At 46.8% G+C, this 19,168-nt stretch overlaps 1 protein-coding gene across 1 annotated transcript; it reads right to left on the bottom strand.

Moving 5' to 3' along the window:
- Positions 1–622: 622 nt before the first annotated feature.
- LOC149325715 (uncharacterized) lies at positions 623–1,957 on the bottom strand. The gene has a single exon (XM_089564370.1). It carries the CDS (start codon positions 1,955–1,957, stop codon positions 623–625), a length of 1,335 nt encoding a protein of 444 aa, XP_089420496.1.
- Between the last annotated feature and the right edge of the window lie 17,211 nt (positions 1,958–19,168).

Below are 19,168 nucleotides of genomic sequence, written 5' to 3'. Positions count from 1 at the left end.
CGCTTATGCTTCTTCTGGCAGCCTTTTTCGCTTCCATCCTCATTAACACGCTTGCACAATCCGCTAAGTTTATTCCTGGCTGAAAAGACCAGCCTAATGCCTCCTTTCCTCACTATCTACTTTAGATTGTGCGAAACTTTGTGCACATACGGGATGCACACTGTTCTTTTTCTTTCTGCCAGACCCGCATCGGTGCCCTTGATCTTTCGCAGACTACATTCTGCAAGCAGGGACTCGGCAACATTTAACACCATCTTCGTGGGGTATCCTGCTGCAGATAGCCTGTTCACCTGTGCGTGAAAACTGCCTTTTGTCTGGTGCAGACATGATCTTTGCAGTGCGGCTCTTAGGCATGCCTTAGCGATACCGCGCTTAACAATCTTCGAGTGAGCTGACCGGAAAGGGAGAAGGCTCTTCGTGGACCGCGGCGAGTATGCCCAACAAATATGGTTGTTAGAAATATTCAATTCCATGTCTAAAAACCTGAGCCTATTATTAGAGGGGAGCTCTGAAGTCAATTGGAGGTCATTAAGTTCATAACAGAACACGTCAAAAATCTCTGCAGCCGTTTGCTGTGCGTCATTAGTGCGATATAAAATAAGAAAGTCATCAACATATCGCATTATCTTAACAATGGGCGCGTCATCAGCTTAGTTCGCAGACGCCTGTCATAACTTGCTAGAAGTAAATCGCTTAGTACAGGAGCGATGCTCGAGCCAATACAGACTCCTTGTTTTTGGATAAAAAATTTGCTGTCTATAGTGACAAACGTTGATTTCATGTAAAAACTCAGCAATTCTAAAAACCTGCTACCGTCCATTCCACATGCGTTTTGGAATTTTGTTACGCCAAAGCGATCGATGCAAAGGCTGACTTCCGCGCTCACAGAGCGCTGAGGCAAGGAATAGTAAAGGTCCTTCACATCAATCGAAAAAGCGCTTACATGTGGTGGGCACTCTTCTTGAAGGAAGTCTGAGACAGTCTCGGGCTTCCTGATGAGGAATAGGTCGTCCACCTCCAGGTGAGAAAGGCACTTCTGCAAGAAAACAGCGACTTCACGTGGCCACGTGCCTCTTTCAGACACGATTGCGCGGAATGGGCACTGATCCTTGTGTGTCTCCGCACTGAAGAACATAGAAAGGCAGGTTCCTTTCGATGCCTTTACAGACGAAGCCAGCCTCGAGAGGCCGGCTTGTTCACAAACCTGTACCGCTTTTTCTTGCACCTTGGCAGGTTTGACGGACTTTAATTCCCTGAAGTTGGCTTGGACTGCATCTTGAGCCGTTTCTTTGTACAGGCCATTAGACACGATGACAAAGCCACCTTCCTTGTCGGACTGTAGCAGCTTCACCTTTGCATCTCTGAGGGCTTCCGCAGCGGAGGTGAGAAGACGCGTGTTTCCTTTCTTGACGTCTTTTGGGAGGCACTCAACTCCTTCCAAGATGCACCTTTTGGCGTCATCTATGGTGGCCCTTTTTGCAGCCGTCCGCAGAAGAGAAAGTAGCTCAGTATTGTCCAGACGCGGACGTTCACAGAACTTCGGTCCCTGCTTGACAAGGCTGTCGACTTTCGTAGGGATGTTGACGTTGCCAAGCAGAACCACTTCCTGTTGGACGGGCCCTGGAGGTCTCCTTTTCCGTGGAAGCCAAGGAACTATCTGGTGCCACGTGAATTCTGCTGTATTAGATGCCAAACGGAGGTCTTGTCCGAAACTTTTGTTCCCTGCTTGTCTAGAAACCTCGCTTCTGCACGCGATGCTCAGGCACTCGGTGTAGAACCTGGCTTGCCTCCAGGAGTCGGATCGCAGAATGCGGCAGACTCGCTTGGCGTGACCATCTGACGGTGCGAGTCGTTGTGCTTGCGCTTGGCTTGCGCTTGAGTGGTTGTGCTTGGCAACGTCAACATCCCTACGAAAGTCAACAGCCTTCTCAAGCAGGCACCGAAGTTCTGTGATCATCCGCGTCTGGACAAAACTGAGCTACTTTCTCTTGTGCGGACGGCTGCAAAAAGGGCCACCATAGATGACGCCAACACGTGCGTCTTGGAAGGAGTTGAGTGCCTCCCAAAAGACGTCAAGAAAGGAAACACGCGTCTTCTCACCTCCGCTGCGGAAGCCCTCAGAGATGCAAAGGTGAAGCTGCTACTGTCCGACAAGGAAGGTGGCTTTGTCATCGTGTCTAATGGCCTGTACAAAGAAAAGGCTCAAGAAGCAGTACAAGCCAACTTCAGGGAATTAAAGTCCGTCAAACCTGCCAAGGTGCAAGAAAAAGCGGTACAGGTTTGTGAACAAGCCGGCCTCTCGAGGCTGGCTTCGTCTGTAAAGGCATCGAAAGGAACCTGCCTTTCTATGTTCTTCAGTGCGGAGACACACAAGGATCAGTGCCCATTCCGCGCAATCGTGTCTGAAAGAGGCACGTGGCCACGTGAAGTCGCTGTTTTCTTGCAGAAGTGCCTTTCTCACCTGGAGGTGGACGACCTATTCCTCATCAGGAAGCCCGAGACTGTCTCAGACTTCCTTCAAGAAGAGTGCCCACCACATGTAAGCGCTTTTTCGATTGACGTGAAGGACCTTTACTATTCCTTGCCTCAGAGCTCTGTGACCGCGGAAGTGAGCCTTTGCATCGATCGCTTTGGCGTAACAAAATTCCAAAACGCATGTGGAATGGACGTTAGCAGGTTTTTAGAATTGCTGAGTTTTTACATGAAATCAACGTTTGTCACTATAGACAGCAAATTTTTTATCCAAAAACAAGGAGTCTCCATTGGCTCGAGCATCGCTCCTGTACTAAGCGATTTACTTCTAGCAAGTTATGACAGACGTCTTCGAACTAAGCTCGATGACGCGCCCATTGTTAAGATAATGCAATATGTTGATGACTTTCTTATTTTATATCGCACTAATGACGCACAGCAAACGGCTGCAGAGATTTTTGACGTGTTCTGTTATGAACTTAATGGCCTCCAATTGACTTCAGAGCTCCCCTCTAATAATAGGCTCAGGTTTTTAGACATGGAAATGACAATTTCTAACAACCATATTTGTTGGGCATACTCGCCGCGGTCTAGGAAGAGCCTTCTCCCTTTCCGGTCAGCTCACTCGAAGATTGTTAAGCGCGGTATCGCTAAGGCATGCCTAAGAGCCGCACTGCAAAGATCATGTCTGCACCAGACAAAAGGCAGTTTTCACGCACAGGTGAACAGGCTATCCGCAGCAGGATACCCCACGAAGATGGTGTTAAATGTTGCCGAGCCCCTGCTTGCAGAATGTAGTCTGCGAAAGATCAAGGGCACCGATGCGGGTCTGGCAGAAAGAAAAAGAACAGTGTGCATCCCGTATGTGCACAAAGTTTCGCACAATCTAAAGAAGATAGTGAGCAAAGGAGGCATTAGGCTGGTATTTTCAGGCAGGAATAAATTTAGCGGATTGTGCAAGCGTGTTAATGAGGATGGAAGCGAAAAAGGCTGCCAGAAGAAGCATAAGCGGAAGTTCGTTCAGTGACGTGTTGGTGTCGTTTACAAGATCCCGACCTCTTGTGGCAGTTTCTACATCGGTGAGACGGGACGATGCATCAACGATAGACTGCGTGAACATGCAAAAGATATAGACAAGTCTCGCAGAAACCATCTTGCTGTGCACTGTGCTGAGTGTGAAGATTGCGAAGCGCACCTCAGTCGGACCACTATCATCGCCCGTTATAAAGATGAGACCACAAGGCTCATTTCGGAGGCTTGCCATATCAGAAAGCTCGGTAACACCTGTATCAGCAGCCCGTCGATAAATCCACTATCAAAGGAACTTGCGTATCTTAATCAGTGACGTGCCATTTTAGTCAAGTTGTGTGGCTGTGCGGTATCTTTCTCTCATGCTTATTTTCTATTTTTACTCGTGCCTTTTCATTTATATGCTGCCTCACCTGTAGCAATAAACCATTTGGTTTTTAGTCAGCGCTGGGTTTTGTCCTTCTCTTGTCTCTCGTCTTTGATTGCGCTGTTTTCCCAATTCGTAAAACATGTACCAACCAGCCCGTATTTGCCCTCTCCTGGCATTATTGCACGCAGGAGCAGCGGTAGGCAGTGGCTGGCCGACGCACAGCTAACTTCTCGTCCCCTGCTTTGCAGGTTAGTATCGTAAAAATTCTTTTTGAGTGCTTGAGATATTTCATACTGCTACTCCCGCTGCTTCTCTTTGTGCTTTTGCCTTACTATTTAAATGGAGAAAGATATTTGCTTGGCTTGCCAGGAAGCAATCACGGATGACTCCCTTATCCTGACTTGTTCCGAGTGTGGATTCTCCTATCATGCTGGAAATTGCTCGGGAGTGGGAGAGGCAGCGGTAAAATCCAAACCAGAGATTGACAAAACATGGTTGTGTCCTACTTGTAAAGCCTCTAAACTCCGGGGGAGTAAGAGCTCCGGGAAAACGAAGCCTGAGCAAGGTGCTCATGTGGGAGCTAAGCTGACTATTATGAACAAACGGATTGCCGTGCTCCTACCACTTCTTGACAAAATAGAGGACCTGTTGTCTGTGAAAGAAACTGCGAAAAACATTGAAAAAACAGTAGAGTTTTTGTCCTCTAAGTATGATACCCTACTTACATTGGTGACTACCCAGGGACAGGAAATCTGCGAGTTGAAAGATAGAATGCAGAAAGTAGAAACGGAAACATCGATCGAAGAAGTTAAGAAACTCAGGAAGGAACTTAATGACCTTGACCAATACAGCCGCCGCCAAAACTTGGAGGTTCACGCTATTGAAACAAGTGAGGGCGAAAACTTGCTCGTGAAACTAAACAACGTCGCACGCAAGGTAAACATCCGAGAGCTGACCGCGAAAGATGTAGAAGCAATACATAGGCTGCCTGCAAGGGAGGAAAACACTCCCGCAATCATGGCACGCTTTTCTTCGCGTACAACCAAGGAGCAGTGGACCGAGCAAAAGACATATCTGGTAACTAAGGTTCCCGGCGTTCGTTTCCTTGACAAATAACTCCTCTGAACAAGAAATTGCTGTGGGTGACAAAATCGAAGGCACTCGAGCGTTTCTACAAGTTTGTCTGGCAAAAGAATGGCAGAACCCTTGTGCGCAAGAAAGAAGGCGACAATGCTATCCAGATCAGAACTGAAGATGACCTGGCGAAAATGGTGTAGCAGAGCGCGTCCGCTCTGATTCTGTCTTTTCTTTTTCATGGCTGCTTGCACCCCAAACTGCGGTTATCATAGCGCTATCACTTTCGCCAACACAGTCAAGGAAACACAAGCGCTGAAAAAAAACAGCATCGTTTTTTCACCTTAACGTGAGAGACAAGTATCTTGACGTTTGTGCGTACCTGGCAACGCTAAATCATGAATTTACGGTACTTGTATTTTCGGAAACTTTGTTCAGTGATCGACAGCATGCAGTGAAGCTTGATAACTATAATTATGAATCGCTTGGTCGATGTAACCGACGCGGTGGAGGCGTGGCGCTCTACATCAGTAAACGCCATATGTACAGTGATATCCAAGAGTACTCTGCTATTACGGACAACTATGAATCCCTTGCAGTCAAGTGTCAAGCGTTTACTGTAACGGTTGTATACCGGCCACCTTCAGGATTCTTGTCTGCATTCTTAGATTTTTTCGAAGACCTTAGTGAGCATTTGTTATCCTTTAATTGCCCATAAAGTCATTTTCGGAGATTTTAATATTAATTTGCTTTCTTCTGATTTGTGTTGCAGTAAGTTTCAGGATTTAATACACTCGACCGGACTAATAAATGTTATTAGCATACCTACTCATGTGACTGCAGATAGCCAGACATTAATTGATTTGTGTTTGACAAGTTTTCATGAAATGGCGTGCGCTCTGGAGTTCTGACAACAGGCATCAGTGACCACATGCCAGTATTTTGCTTCCTGCCGATAACATCACAACCTCAGTCACACCAGGAAACTCCGCCCCGTAGACATGTCAGTGCAGCTGGAATAGCACATTTTCGTGATGTTTTAAGTAGTTTAACTTTGGAAAATGTTTTAAATTTTGCACATCCTTACGATGCATACAACTGCTTTCTAACTGCGGTAACTCAACAATATTATGATGCTTTCCCTGCAAGAATTCTGAAAAAACCTAAGCGTGCAAGAAAGCCTTGGATCACTAAGATAAATGCCCGAAATGACTTGTTCAACACGTTTATTAAGACTAGAGATATAAATAAACGGTCAGAATATAAAAAGCTGCGAAATAAGTTAAGTGGTGAACTAAAGAAAGCTCGCACAGCGTATTACTTATACAAATTTACGGCAGTGTACAACTGCCCTCAAAAGGCATGGACCTTGTTCAACTAAATTCTTTCGCAGAGAAGTGAGACTACACCCCATGAGTTAGTCGTAGATGGCACAAGCCACACCGGTGAGTCACTAGCAAACCTATTTAAAAATCATTTTCTTACGGCTGGTGCATCTCGCAGCAGCTCAGTCCGTTCATAATTAAATCTAAGTAATACTGAAATAGATTCATTTTTTTTAACGCCAACCACACCAGATGAAATTGAAGGAGTGATAAAAGATATGAAAAATTCCCCTGCTTGTGGTTATGATGACATTGCTGTCCGGCCAGTGAAAGCAGTATCTGATATTCTTTGCGTGCCCCTTTCCCATATTTGCAACAACATAATGCGGCATGGTATATTCCCAGACAGCATGAAAATTGCCCGCGTCTGTGCAATACATAAGGGTGGACCTAAAAACGTTCTCGCGAACTACAGATTTATATCTCTATGACCTTTTTTTTCAAAGATACCTGAGTATGTTATAAAAAATAGGATGTACAGATTCTTATCAAAGAAACACATAATAGCAAAACAGTATGGTTTTGAGAAAGGAAAAACAGTTGAATCTGCCTTGCTGAACATCAAAGAAAAAATAATAATATTGAGAATAATATGTACACCGTAGGCATATTTTTACATTTTAGGAAAGCTTTCGACTCGATTAAACATGATATATTATATAATAAACTTTGTAACTATGACACTCGTGGAATCGCGCTTGACTTAATTCACCGTTACCAGTTTGTAAAAATCAATAGCTTCACATCAACGTCTAAACTGATACAGTATGGTGTCCCGCAGGGATCTATCTTAGGTCCCCTTTTGTTTCTTCTCTATATTAATGACATTGTATGTATTCCTCGAACTCCTGATATTATCTTATACACTGATGACGCAAATATCTTTTTTCAAGGAACCGACTTAACCAGCATATTAACGGAAGGAAATGCATGGCTTGAACAATTGTCCATCTGGTTATATCATAATCAGCTAGTACTGAACACAGAAAAAACAAACTACATGATATTTCGACCCAAAAATAGGGCAACAGATTGTTATATAAAGCTAGAATTTCAAAAAAAAGTGATAACGCAAATAAGCAAGCAGAAATTTCTAGGCGTGATCTTTCACGAAAACCTTAACTGGACACCACACATCGACAGCATCTGCACCAATATATCGAAAACCTTAGGTATCCTAAACAAATTCAGGTACATATTACCCACGTGGTTCAAGCGACGGTTGTACTATGCAGTGATCTACTCACGACTACACTGCTGCGTATTGGTATGGGGCACGACTTCAAAGGGCAATCTTGAACGGCTTCGTATCATGCAGAAGAAAGCGATTCGATTTATTGAAAACTTATCAGCACGTGAACATACTCAAGTTTTTTTGTGAAAACAAGATTCTTACATTTATTAACGTATTTCGCCAAGAACTAGCACTCAGATTATACAACGAAATCAAACGTGATCAACGAGGCTTTTTCGCAACGTATGAACGCGCTCACTGTGGCTACGAGTTGCGAAATGTATTACTTCAAACCTGATCAGAACATCTTACGGTAAGCAGTCGGTTAACTTTCAAATCCCTGCACTTTTAAACATGTTTCAGGAAATTGTTCAAATAGTCTGCAACTCCAACTCAGTAAATAGCTTTAAGAGACAAGTTAAAACTTTTTTACTAGATGAAACATAACTACCCTGTTTTGATGTATGCTGTTTTTGATTTGTTTGATTTGTTTTTTCTTAATTGTTTTTTATATGGTATTGTATTGTATCTTGAGTTGTGCCTTTGCATTGTATTCTACCTGCTCAGTGATTGATGTTTCTAATAATGGCGTCTTGTACCGCATGTTTCTGTTTGTTTTGTAACTACACAGTGTTGCTGCCTCCTTATTCTTTCTTGTTCTTGGCGCGACCGGCCACTTGTCTATCCTGTTGGAATATACGGAGACGAGGCCTCGTCAGGCGTGCATTAAACGCCTTTTGCCTCGCCTGCCTTGGCAGTGCTTTATACCAATGTGTGTTATTCGGTCTTGTATTGTAACCACTTCTGTCAAAATAAAATGATCAAACAAAAGTAGAACCTGAACTTGCTGTTTCTTTTGTCGATAAGATTCCCATTTTTCGCCTATTTCCTCTTCAGATAACTGCGCCCTCTTTGCTTCTCTGTGTTCCCTTGAAGCCACCCGTCGTTGTTCGATGGCCTCCTTAATTTCCATATTCCACCAGCTTCGTGGCTTCATCTTTCCTCTCCAGCGGTTTAATCCTTTCACTTGTTTCATTTTGTAGCGATGAGCAGTTCTGATTATAATCCCAGTTTTCCATGTGGTGTTTCTCAATTTCTTCTTTTATTTCGGCTGATATTTGCGCTATTTGTTCATCGTTTAATCTTGCGTTGTCTTTTTGACTTCGCTGCATTTCTCTTTTGACTAGGGCTCCCAACTGTAGACTAATATGTCTATGATCACTTCCTAGGATGTACTTCCCCTCTTCGTCTATTTCCATTATTGCGAGCTTGCTATAGATGCCCTGCGACATTAGACAGTAGTCAATGCATCGTGGTGGAGCAGCGCAAAGGAGGTAGGCTGGGAGGTATACCTCCCAGCCTACAAGGTATTAATGTTTCTAAAGTGTTTTTTTTTAATGTTCTTAACGATTTTTATGTTTTTAATGCCATCATTTTTGTTATTGATTGTCTATAGCTTTTAGCCCCTTTTGGGCGACCTCTTCTTTCATTACCGATCATCCGTTATTTCGCGCCTTGGCCCTATACACCCTCCGCTTCTCTTTATCGTCTTTCACCGCCACCACATTCACCAACATACTTTATCTACTGACGTGACCGTCTTCTGGATTCCGGTGCCCGAGCAACCTTTTATCTATGTTCCACCCCCTCATGATCGCTATATATTCTCTGTATTTCGCAATAAAAATTCAGTTGATAGTCAGCGCCTATGTACGTCTTTCCTTGTTTCTTGTGTCCCGTCCTTTGCGCTGCTCCACCACGATGCAACAGCACCAGCTAGCCCAGCAACTTGCTCTTCAGTAGTCAATGATAGTTTGCCTGTTACGGGATTCCCACGTCATTTTTCCCTCACATTTAGTTTCTCTATTGACAATAACTAGATTGTGCCGCTCACACAGGTCTAGTATTAACTTCCCGTTACAATCTGTGTATCCATCCAGATCCTCGATGTGGCCGTTCATGTCTCAAAGCAAAAATAATATCGACACCGTCTCCAATCTGCTTTATGTCGTAACTGAGGCACTTAACTAGATCCTTGTTTTCTTGCCTGCATTTGCCCCCGGTTCCTAAATAAACTACCCCTAGCCATGTCTTTTTGCCAGCAATTTTACCTGATACCCAGACATGTTCTTTGCAAGTTGATTTTATTCTTTGCCAATTTGTTCCTTGTTGTATCAGAATAGCTACTCCTCCTCCCTTCTTCTCCGTTGTTTTTTTGTTGCACCCTTCCCAGACATAGCCATCGATGAAACGTGGATCTTTCAGATGGATGGATGGATGGATGGATGGATGGATGGATGGATGGATGGATGGATGGATGGATGGATGGATGGATGATGGATGGATGGATGGATGGATGGATGGATGGATGGATGGATGGATGGATGGATGGATGGATGGATGGATGGATGGATGGATGGATGGATGGATGGATGGATGGATGGATGGATGGATGGATGGATGGATGGATGGATGGATGGATGGATGGATGGATGGATGGATGGATGGATGGATGGATGGATGGATGGATGGATGGATGGATGGATGGATGGATGGATGGATGGATGGATGGATGGATGGATGGATGGATGGATGGATGGATGGATGGATGGATGGATGGATGGATGGATGGATGGATGGATGGATGGATGGATGGATGGATGGATGGATGGATGGATGGATGGATGGATGGATGGATGGATGGATGGATGGATGGATGGATGGATGGATGGATGGATGGATGGATGGATGGATGGATGGATGGATGGATGGATGGATGGATGGATGGATGGATGGATGGATGGATGGATGGATGGATGGATGGATGGATGGATGGATGGATGGATGGATGGATGGATGGATGGATGGATGGATGGATGGATGGATGGATGGATGGATGGATGGATGGATGGATGGATGGATGGATGGATGGATGGATGGATGGATGGATGGATGGATGGATGGATGGATGGATGGATGGATGGATGGATGGATGGATGGATGGATGGATGGATGGATGGATGGATGGATGGATGGATGGATGGATGGATGGATGGATGGATGGATGGATGGATGGATGGATGGATGGATGGATGGATGGATGGATGGATGGATGGATGGATGGATGGATGGATGGATGGATGGATGGATGGATGGATGGATGGATGGATGGATGGATGGATGGATGGATGGATGGATGGATGGATGGATGGATGGATGGATGGATGGATGGATGGATGGATGGATGGATGGATGGATGGATGGATGGATGGATGGATGGATGGATGGATGGATGGATGGATGGATGGATGGATGGATGGATGGATGGATGGATGGATGGATGGATGGATGGATGGATGGATGGATGGATGGATGGATGGATGGATGGATGGATGGATGGATGGATGGATGGATGGATGGATGGATGGATGGATGGATGGATGGATGGATGGATGGATGGATGGATGGATGGATGGATGGATGGATGGATGGATGGATGGATGGATGGATGGATGGATGGATGGATGGATGGATGGATGGATGGATGGATGGATGGATGGATGGATGGATGGATGGATGGATGGATGGATGGATGGATGGATGGATGGATGGATGGATGGATGGATGGATGGATGGATGGATGGATGGATGGATGGATGGATGGATGGATGGATGGATGGATGGATGGATGGATGGATGGATGGATGGATGGATGGATGGATGGATGGATGGATGGATGGATGGATGGATGGATGGATGGATGGATGGATGGATGGATGGATGGATGGATGGATGGATGGATGGATGGATGGATGGATGGATGGATGGATGGATGGATGGATGGATGGATGGATGGATGGATGGATGGATGGATGGATGGATGGATGGATGGATGGATGGATGGATGGATGGATGGATGGATGGATGGATGGATGGATGGATGGATGGATGGATGGATGGATGGATGGATGGATGGATGGATGGATGGATGGATGGATGGATGGATGGATGGATGGATGGATGGATGGATGGATGGATGGATGGATGGATGGATGGATGGATGGATGGATGGATGGATGGATGGATGGATGGATGGATGGATGGATGGATGGATGGATGGATGGATGGATGGATGGATGGATGGATGGATGGATGGATGGATGGATGGATGGATGGATGGATGGATGGATGGATGGATGGATGGATGGATGGATGGATGGATGGATGGATGGATGGATGGATGGATGGATGGATGGATGGATGGATGGATGGATGGATGGATGGATGGATGGATGGATGGATGGATGGATGGATGGATGGATGGATGGATGGATGGATGGATGGATGGATGGATGGATGGATGGATGGATGGATGGATGGATGGATGGATGGATGGATGGATGGATGGATGGATGGATGGATGGATGGATGGATGGATGGATGGATGGATGGATGGATGGATGGATGGATGGATGGATGGATGGATGGATGGATGGATGGATGGATGGATGGATGGATGGATGGATGGATGGATGGATGGATGGATGGATGGATGGATGGATGGATGGATGGATGGATGGATGGATGGATGGATGGATGGATGGATGGATGGATGGATGGATGGATGGATGGATGGATGGATGGATGGATGGATGGATGGATGGATGGATGGATGGATGGATGGATGGATGGATGGATGGATGGATGGATGGATGGATGGATGGATGGATGGATGGATGGATGGATGGATGGATGGATGGATGGATGGATGGATGGATGGATGGATGGATGGATGGATGGATGGATGGATGGATGGATGGATGGATGGATGGATGGATGGATGGATGGATGGATGGATGGATGGATGGATGGATGGATGGATGGATGGATGGATGGATGGATGGATGGATGGATGGATGGATGGATGGATGGATGGATGGATGGATGGATGGATGGATGGATGGATGGATGGATGGATGGATGGATGGATGGATGGATGGATGGATGGATGGATGGATGGATGGATGGATGGATGGATGGATGGATGGATGGATGGATGGATGGATGGATGGATGGATGGATGGATGGATGGATGGATGGATGGATGGATGGATGGATGGATGGATGGATGGATGGATGGATGGATGGATGGATGGATGGATGGATGGATGGATGGATGGATGGATGGATGGATGGATGGATGGATGGATGGATGGATGGATGGATGGATGGATGGATGGATGGATGGATGGATGGATGGATGGATGGATGGATGGATGGATGGATGGATGGATGGATGGATGGATGGATGGATGGATGGATGGATGGATGGATGGATGGATGGATGGATGGATGGATGGATGGATGGATGGATGGATGGATGGATGGATGGATGGATGGATGGATGGATGGATGGATGGATGGATGGATGGATGGATGGATGGATGGATGGATGGATGGATGGATGGATGGATGGATGGATGGATGGATGGATGGATGGATGGATGGATGGATGGATGGATGGATGGATGGATGGATGGATGGATGGATGGATGGATGGATGGATGGATGGATGGATGGATGGATGGATGGATGGATGGATGGATGGATGGATGGATGGATGGATGGATGGATGGATGGATGGATGGATGGATGGATGGATGGATGGATGGATGGATGGATGGATGGATGGATGGATGGATGGATGGATGGATGGATGGATGGATGGATGGATGGATGGATGGATGGATGGATGGATGGATGGATGGATGGATGGATGGATGGATGGATGGATGGATGGATGGATGGATGGATGGATGGATGGATGGATGGATGGATGGATGGATGGATGGATGGATGGATGGATGGATGGATGGATGGATGGATGGATGGATGGATGGATGGATGGATGGATGGATGGATGGATGGATGGATGGATGGATGGATGGATGGATGGATGGATGGATGGATGGATGGATGGATGGATGGATGGATGGATGGATGGATGGATGGATGGATGGATGGATGGATGGATGGATGGATGGATGGATGGATGGATGGATGGATGGATGGATGGATGGATGGATGGATGGATGGATGGATGGATGGATGGATGGATGGATGGATGGATGGATGGATGGATGGATGGATGGATGGATGGATGGATGGATGGATGGATGGATGGATGGATGGATGGATGGATGGATGGATGGATGGATGGATGGATGGATGGATGGATGGATGGATGGATGGATGGATGGATGGATGGATGGATGGATGGATGGATGGATGGATGGATGGATGGATGGATGGATGGATGGATGGATGGATGGATGGATGGATGGATGGATGGATGGATGGATGGATGGATGGATGGATGGATGGATGGATGGATGGATGGATGGATGGATGGATGGATGGATGGATGGATGGATGGATGGATGGATGGATGGATGGATGGATGGATGGATGGATGGATGGATGGATGGATGGATGGATGGATGGATGGATGGATGGATGGATGGATGGATGGATGGATGGATGGATGGATGGATGGATGGATGGATGGATGGATGGATGGATGGATGGATGGATGGATGGATGGATGGATGGATGGATGGATGGATGGATGGATGGATGGATGGATGGATGGATGGATGGATGGATGGATGGATGGATGGATGGATGGATGGATGGATGGATGGATGGATGGATGGATGGATGGATGGATGGATGGATGGATGGATGGATGGATGGATGGATGGATGGATGGATGGATGGATGGATGGATGGATGGATGGATGGATGGATGGATGGATGGATGGATGGATGGATGGATGGATGGATGGATGGATGGATGGATGGATGGATGGATGGATGGATGGATGGATGGATGGATGGATGGATGGATGGATGGATGGATGGATGGATGGATGGATGGATGGATGGATGGATGGATGGATGGATGGATGGATGGATGGATGGATGGATGGATGGATGGATGGATGGATGGATGGATGGATGGATGGATGGATGGATGGATGGATGGATGGATGGATGGATGGATGGATGGATGGATGGATGGATGGATGGATGGATGGATGGATGGATGGATGGATGGATGGATGGATGGATGGATGGATGGATGGATGGATGGATGGATGGATGGATGGATGGATGGATGGATGGATGGATGGATGGATGGATGGATGGATGGATGGATGGATGGATGGATGGATGGATGGATGGATGGATGGATGGATGGATGGATGGATGGATGGATGGATGGATGGATGGATGGATGGATGGATGGATGGATGGATGGATGGATGGATGGATGGATGGATGGATGGATGGATGGATGGATGGATGGATGGATGGATGGATGGATGGATGGATGGATGGATGGATGGATGGATGGATGGATGGATGGATGGATGGATGGATGGATGGATGGATGGATGGATGGATGGATGGATGGATGGATGGATGGATGGATGGATGGATGGATGGATGGATGGATGGATGGATGGATGGATGGATGGATGGATGGATGGATGGATGGATGGATGGATGGATGGATGGATGGATGGATGGATGGATGGATGGATGGATGGATGGATGGATGGATGGATGGATGGATGGATGGATGGATGGATGGATGGATGGATGGATGGATGGATGGATGGATGGATGGATGGATGGATGGATGGATGGATGGATGGATGGATGGATGGATGGATGGATGGATGGATGGATGGATGGATGGATGGATGGATGGATGGATGGATGGATGGATGGATGGATGGATGGATGGATGGATGGATGGATGGATGGATGGATGGATGGATGGATGGATGGATGGATGGATGGATGGATGGATGGATGGATGGATGGATGGATGGATGGATGGATGGATGGATGGATGGATGGATGGATGGATGGATGGATGGATGGATGGATGGATGGATGGATGGATGGATGGATGGATGGATGGATGGATGGATGGATGGATGGATGGATGGATGGATGGATGGATGGATGGATGGATGGATGGATGGATGGATGGATGGATGGATGGATGGATGGATGGATGGATGGATGGATGGATGGATGGATGGATGGATGGATGGATGGATGGATGGATGGATGGATGGATGGATGGATGGATGGATGGATGGATGGATGGATGGATGGATGGATGGATGGATGGATGGATGGATGGATGGATGGATGGATGGATGGATGGATGGATGGATGGATGGATGGATGGATGGATGGATGGATGGATGGATGGATGGATGGATGGATGGATGGATGGATGGATGGATGGATGGATGGATGGATGGATGGATGGATGGATGGATGGATGGATGGATGGATGGATGGATGGATGGATGGATGGATGGATGGATGGATGGATGGATGGATGGATGGATGGATGGATGGATGGATGGATGGATGGATGGATGGATGGATGGATGGATGGATGGATGGATGGATGGATGGATGGATGGATGGATGGATGGATGGATGGATGGATGGATGGATGGATGGATGGATGGATGGATGGATGGATGGATGGATGGATGGATGGATGGATGGATGGATGGATGGATGGATGGATGGATGGATGGATGGATGGATGGATGGATGGATGGATGGATGGATGGATGGATGGATGGATGGATGGATGGATGGATGGATGGATGGATGGATGGATGGATGGATGGATGGATGGATGGATGGATGGATGGATGGATGGATGGATGGATGGATGGATGGATGGATGGATGGATGGATGGATGGATGGATGGATGGATGGATGGATGGATGGATGGATGGATGGATGGATGGATGGATGGATGGATGGATGGATGGATGGATGGATGGATGGATGGATGGATGGATGGATGGATGGATGGATGGATGGATGGATGGATGGATGGATGGATGGATGGATGGATGGATGGATGGATGGATGGATGGATGGATGGATGGATGGATGGATGGATGGATGGATGGATGGATGGATGGATGGATGGATGGATGGATGGATGGATGGATGGATGGATGGATGGATGGATGGATGGATGGATGGATGGATGGATGGATGGATGGATGGATGGATGGATGGATGGATGGATGGATGGATGGATGGATGGATGGATGGATGGATGGATGGATGGATGGATGGATGGATGGATGGATGGATGGATGGATGGATGGATGGATGGATGGATGGATGGATGGATGGATGGATGGATGGATGGATGGATGGATGGATGGATGGATGGATGGATGGATGGATGGATGGATGGATGGATGGATGGATGGATGGATGGATGGATGGATGGATGGATGGATGGATGGATGGATGGATGGATGGATGGATGGATGGATGGATGGATGGATGGATGGATGGATGGATGGATGGATGGATGGATGGATGGATGGATGGATGGATGGATGGATGGATGGATGGATGGATGGATGGATGGATGGATGGATGGATGGATGGATGGATGGATGGATGGATGGATGGATGGATGGATGGATGGATGGATGGATGGATGGATGGATGGATGGATGGATGGATGGATGGATGGATGGATGGATGGATGGATGGATGGATGGATGGATGGATGGATGGATGGATGGATGGATGGATGGATGGATGGATGGATGGATGGATGGATGGATGGATGGATGGATGGATGGATGGATGGATGGATGGATGGATGGATGGATGGATGGATGGATGGATGGATGGATGGATGGATGGATGGATGGATGGATGGATGGATGGATGGATGGATGGATGGATGGATGGATGGATGGATGGATGGATGGATGGATGGATGGATGGATGGATGGATGGATGGATGGATGGATGGATGGATGGATGGATGGATGGATGGATGGATGGATGGATGGATGGATGGATGGATGGATGGATGGATGGATGGATGGATGGATGGATGGATGGATGGATGGATGGATGGATGGATGGATGGATGGATGGATGGATGGATGGATGGATGGATGGATGGATGGATGGATGGATGGATGGATGGATGGATGGATGGATGGATGGATGGATGGATGGATGGATGGATGGATGGATGGATGGATGGATGGATGGATGGATGGATGGATGGATGGATGGATGGATGGATGGATGGATGGATGGATGGATGGATGGATGGATGGATGGATGGATGGATGGATGGATGGATGGATGGATGGATGGATGGATGGATGGATGGATGGATGGATGGATGGATGGATGGATGGATGGATGGATGGATGGATGGATGGATGGATGGATGGATGGATGGATGGATGGATGGATGGATGGATGGATGGATGGATGGATGGATGGATGGATGGATGGATGGATGGATGGATGGATGGATGGATGGATGGATGGATGGATGGATGGATGGATGGATGGATGGATGGATGGATGGATGGATGGATGGATGGATGGATGGATGGATGGATGGATGGATGGATGGATGGATGGATGGATGGATGGATGGATGGATGGATGGATGGATGGATGGATGGATGGATGGATGGATGGATGGATGGATGGATGGATGGATGGATGGATGGATGGATGGATGGATGGATGGATGGATGGATGGATGGATGGATGGATGGATGGATGGATGGATGGATGGATGGATGGATGGATGGATGGATGGATGGATGGATGGATGGATGGATGGATGGATGGATGGATGGATGGATGGATGGATGGATGGATGGATGGATGGATGGATGGATGGATGGATGGATGGATGGATGGATGGATGGATGGATGGATGGATGGATGGATGGATGGATGGATGGATGGATGGATGGATGGATGGATGGATGGATGGATGGATGGATGGATGGATGGATGGATGGATGGATGGATGGATGGATGGATGGATGGATGGATGGATGGATGGATGGATGGATGGATGGATGGATGGATGGATGGATGGATGGATGGATGGATGGATGGATGGATGGATGGATGGATGGATGGATGGATGGATGGATGGATGGATGGATGGATGGATGGATGGATGGATGGATGGATGGATGGATGGATGGATGGATGGATGGATGGATGGATGGATGGATGGATGGATGGATGGATGGATGGATGGATGGATGGATGGATGGATGGATGGATGGATGGATGGATGGATGGGAGCGCCCCCTTTGAAACGGGGTGGCGGCAATTGCCACCATGCTCAGCTTTTCTTTATTTATTTTTTTTTGTTTACTGTGTTGACAATTCTCATTAAGATTCTCCATCAACTTTGCCTACGGTTTCCTACTATTCTAACCTTATTCCACATCTCTGCTTTTCAGCCACCAATCCTCCAATCGCTTTTTGCTAACTTCCACTGCAGATTTATTTACATGACCATTGTTATCTTTAAACCCTAGGGCCTCAGAAAGAGTGACTGTGCCTGCATCGACATCCGGATGGATACCATCACATTTGATTATGAGGTGTTCAATTGTTTCCACAGATCTACCACACACTGCACATGTGTCATCTTCTTCGTTAAATTTCTTTTTGTAGCTGCGCGTTCT

Source organism: Amblyomma mixtum, chromosome 10 (assembly GCF_055824585.1).
Source record: "Amblyomma mixtum isolate Tamu chromosome 10, ASM5582458v1, whole genome shotgun sequence".
NCBI lineage: Eukaryota > Metazoa > Arthropoda > Arachnida > Ixodida > Ixodidae > Amblyomma > Amblyomma mixtum.
Note: the sequence above shows the minus strand (reverse complement) of the source record. Positions and strands in the feature narration are given on the sequence as shown.

What these genes read in the sequence shown, in the direction of transcription:
- LOC149325715 (XM_089564370.1), bottom strand. Translation starts at nt 1,957, where the DNA reads ATGATCACAGAACTTCGGTGCCTGCTTGAGAAGGCTGTTGACTTTCGT.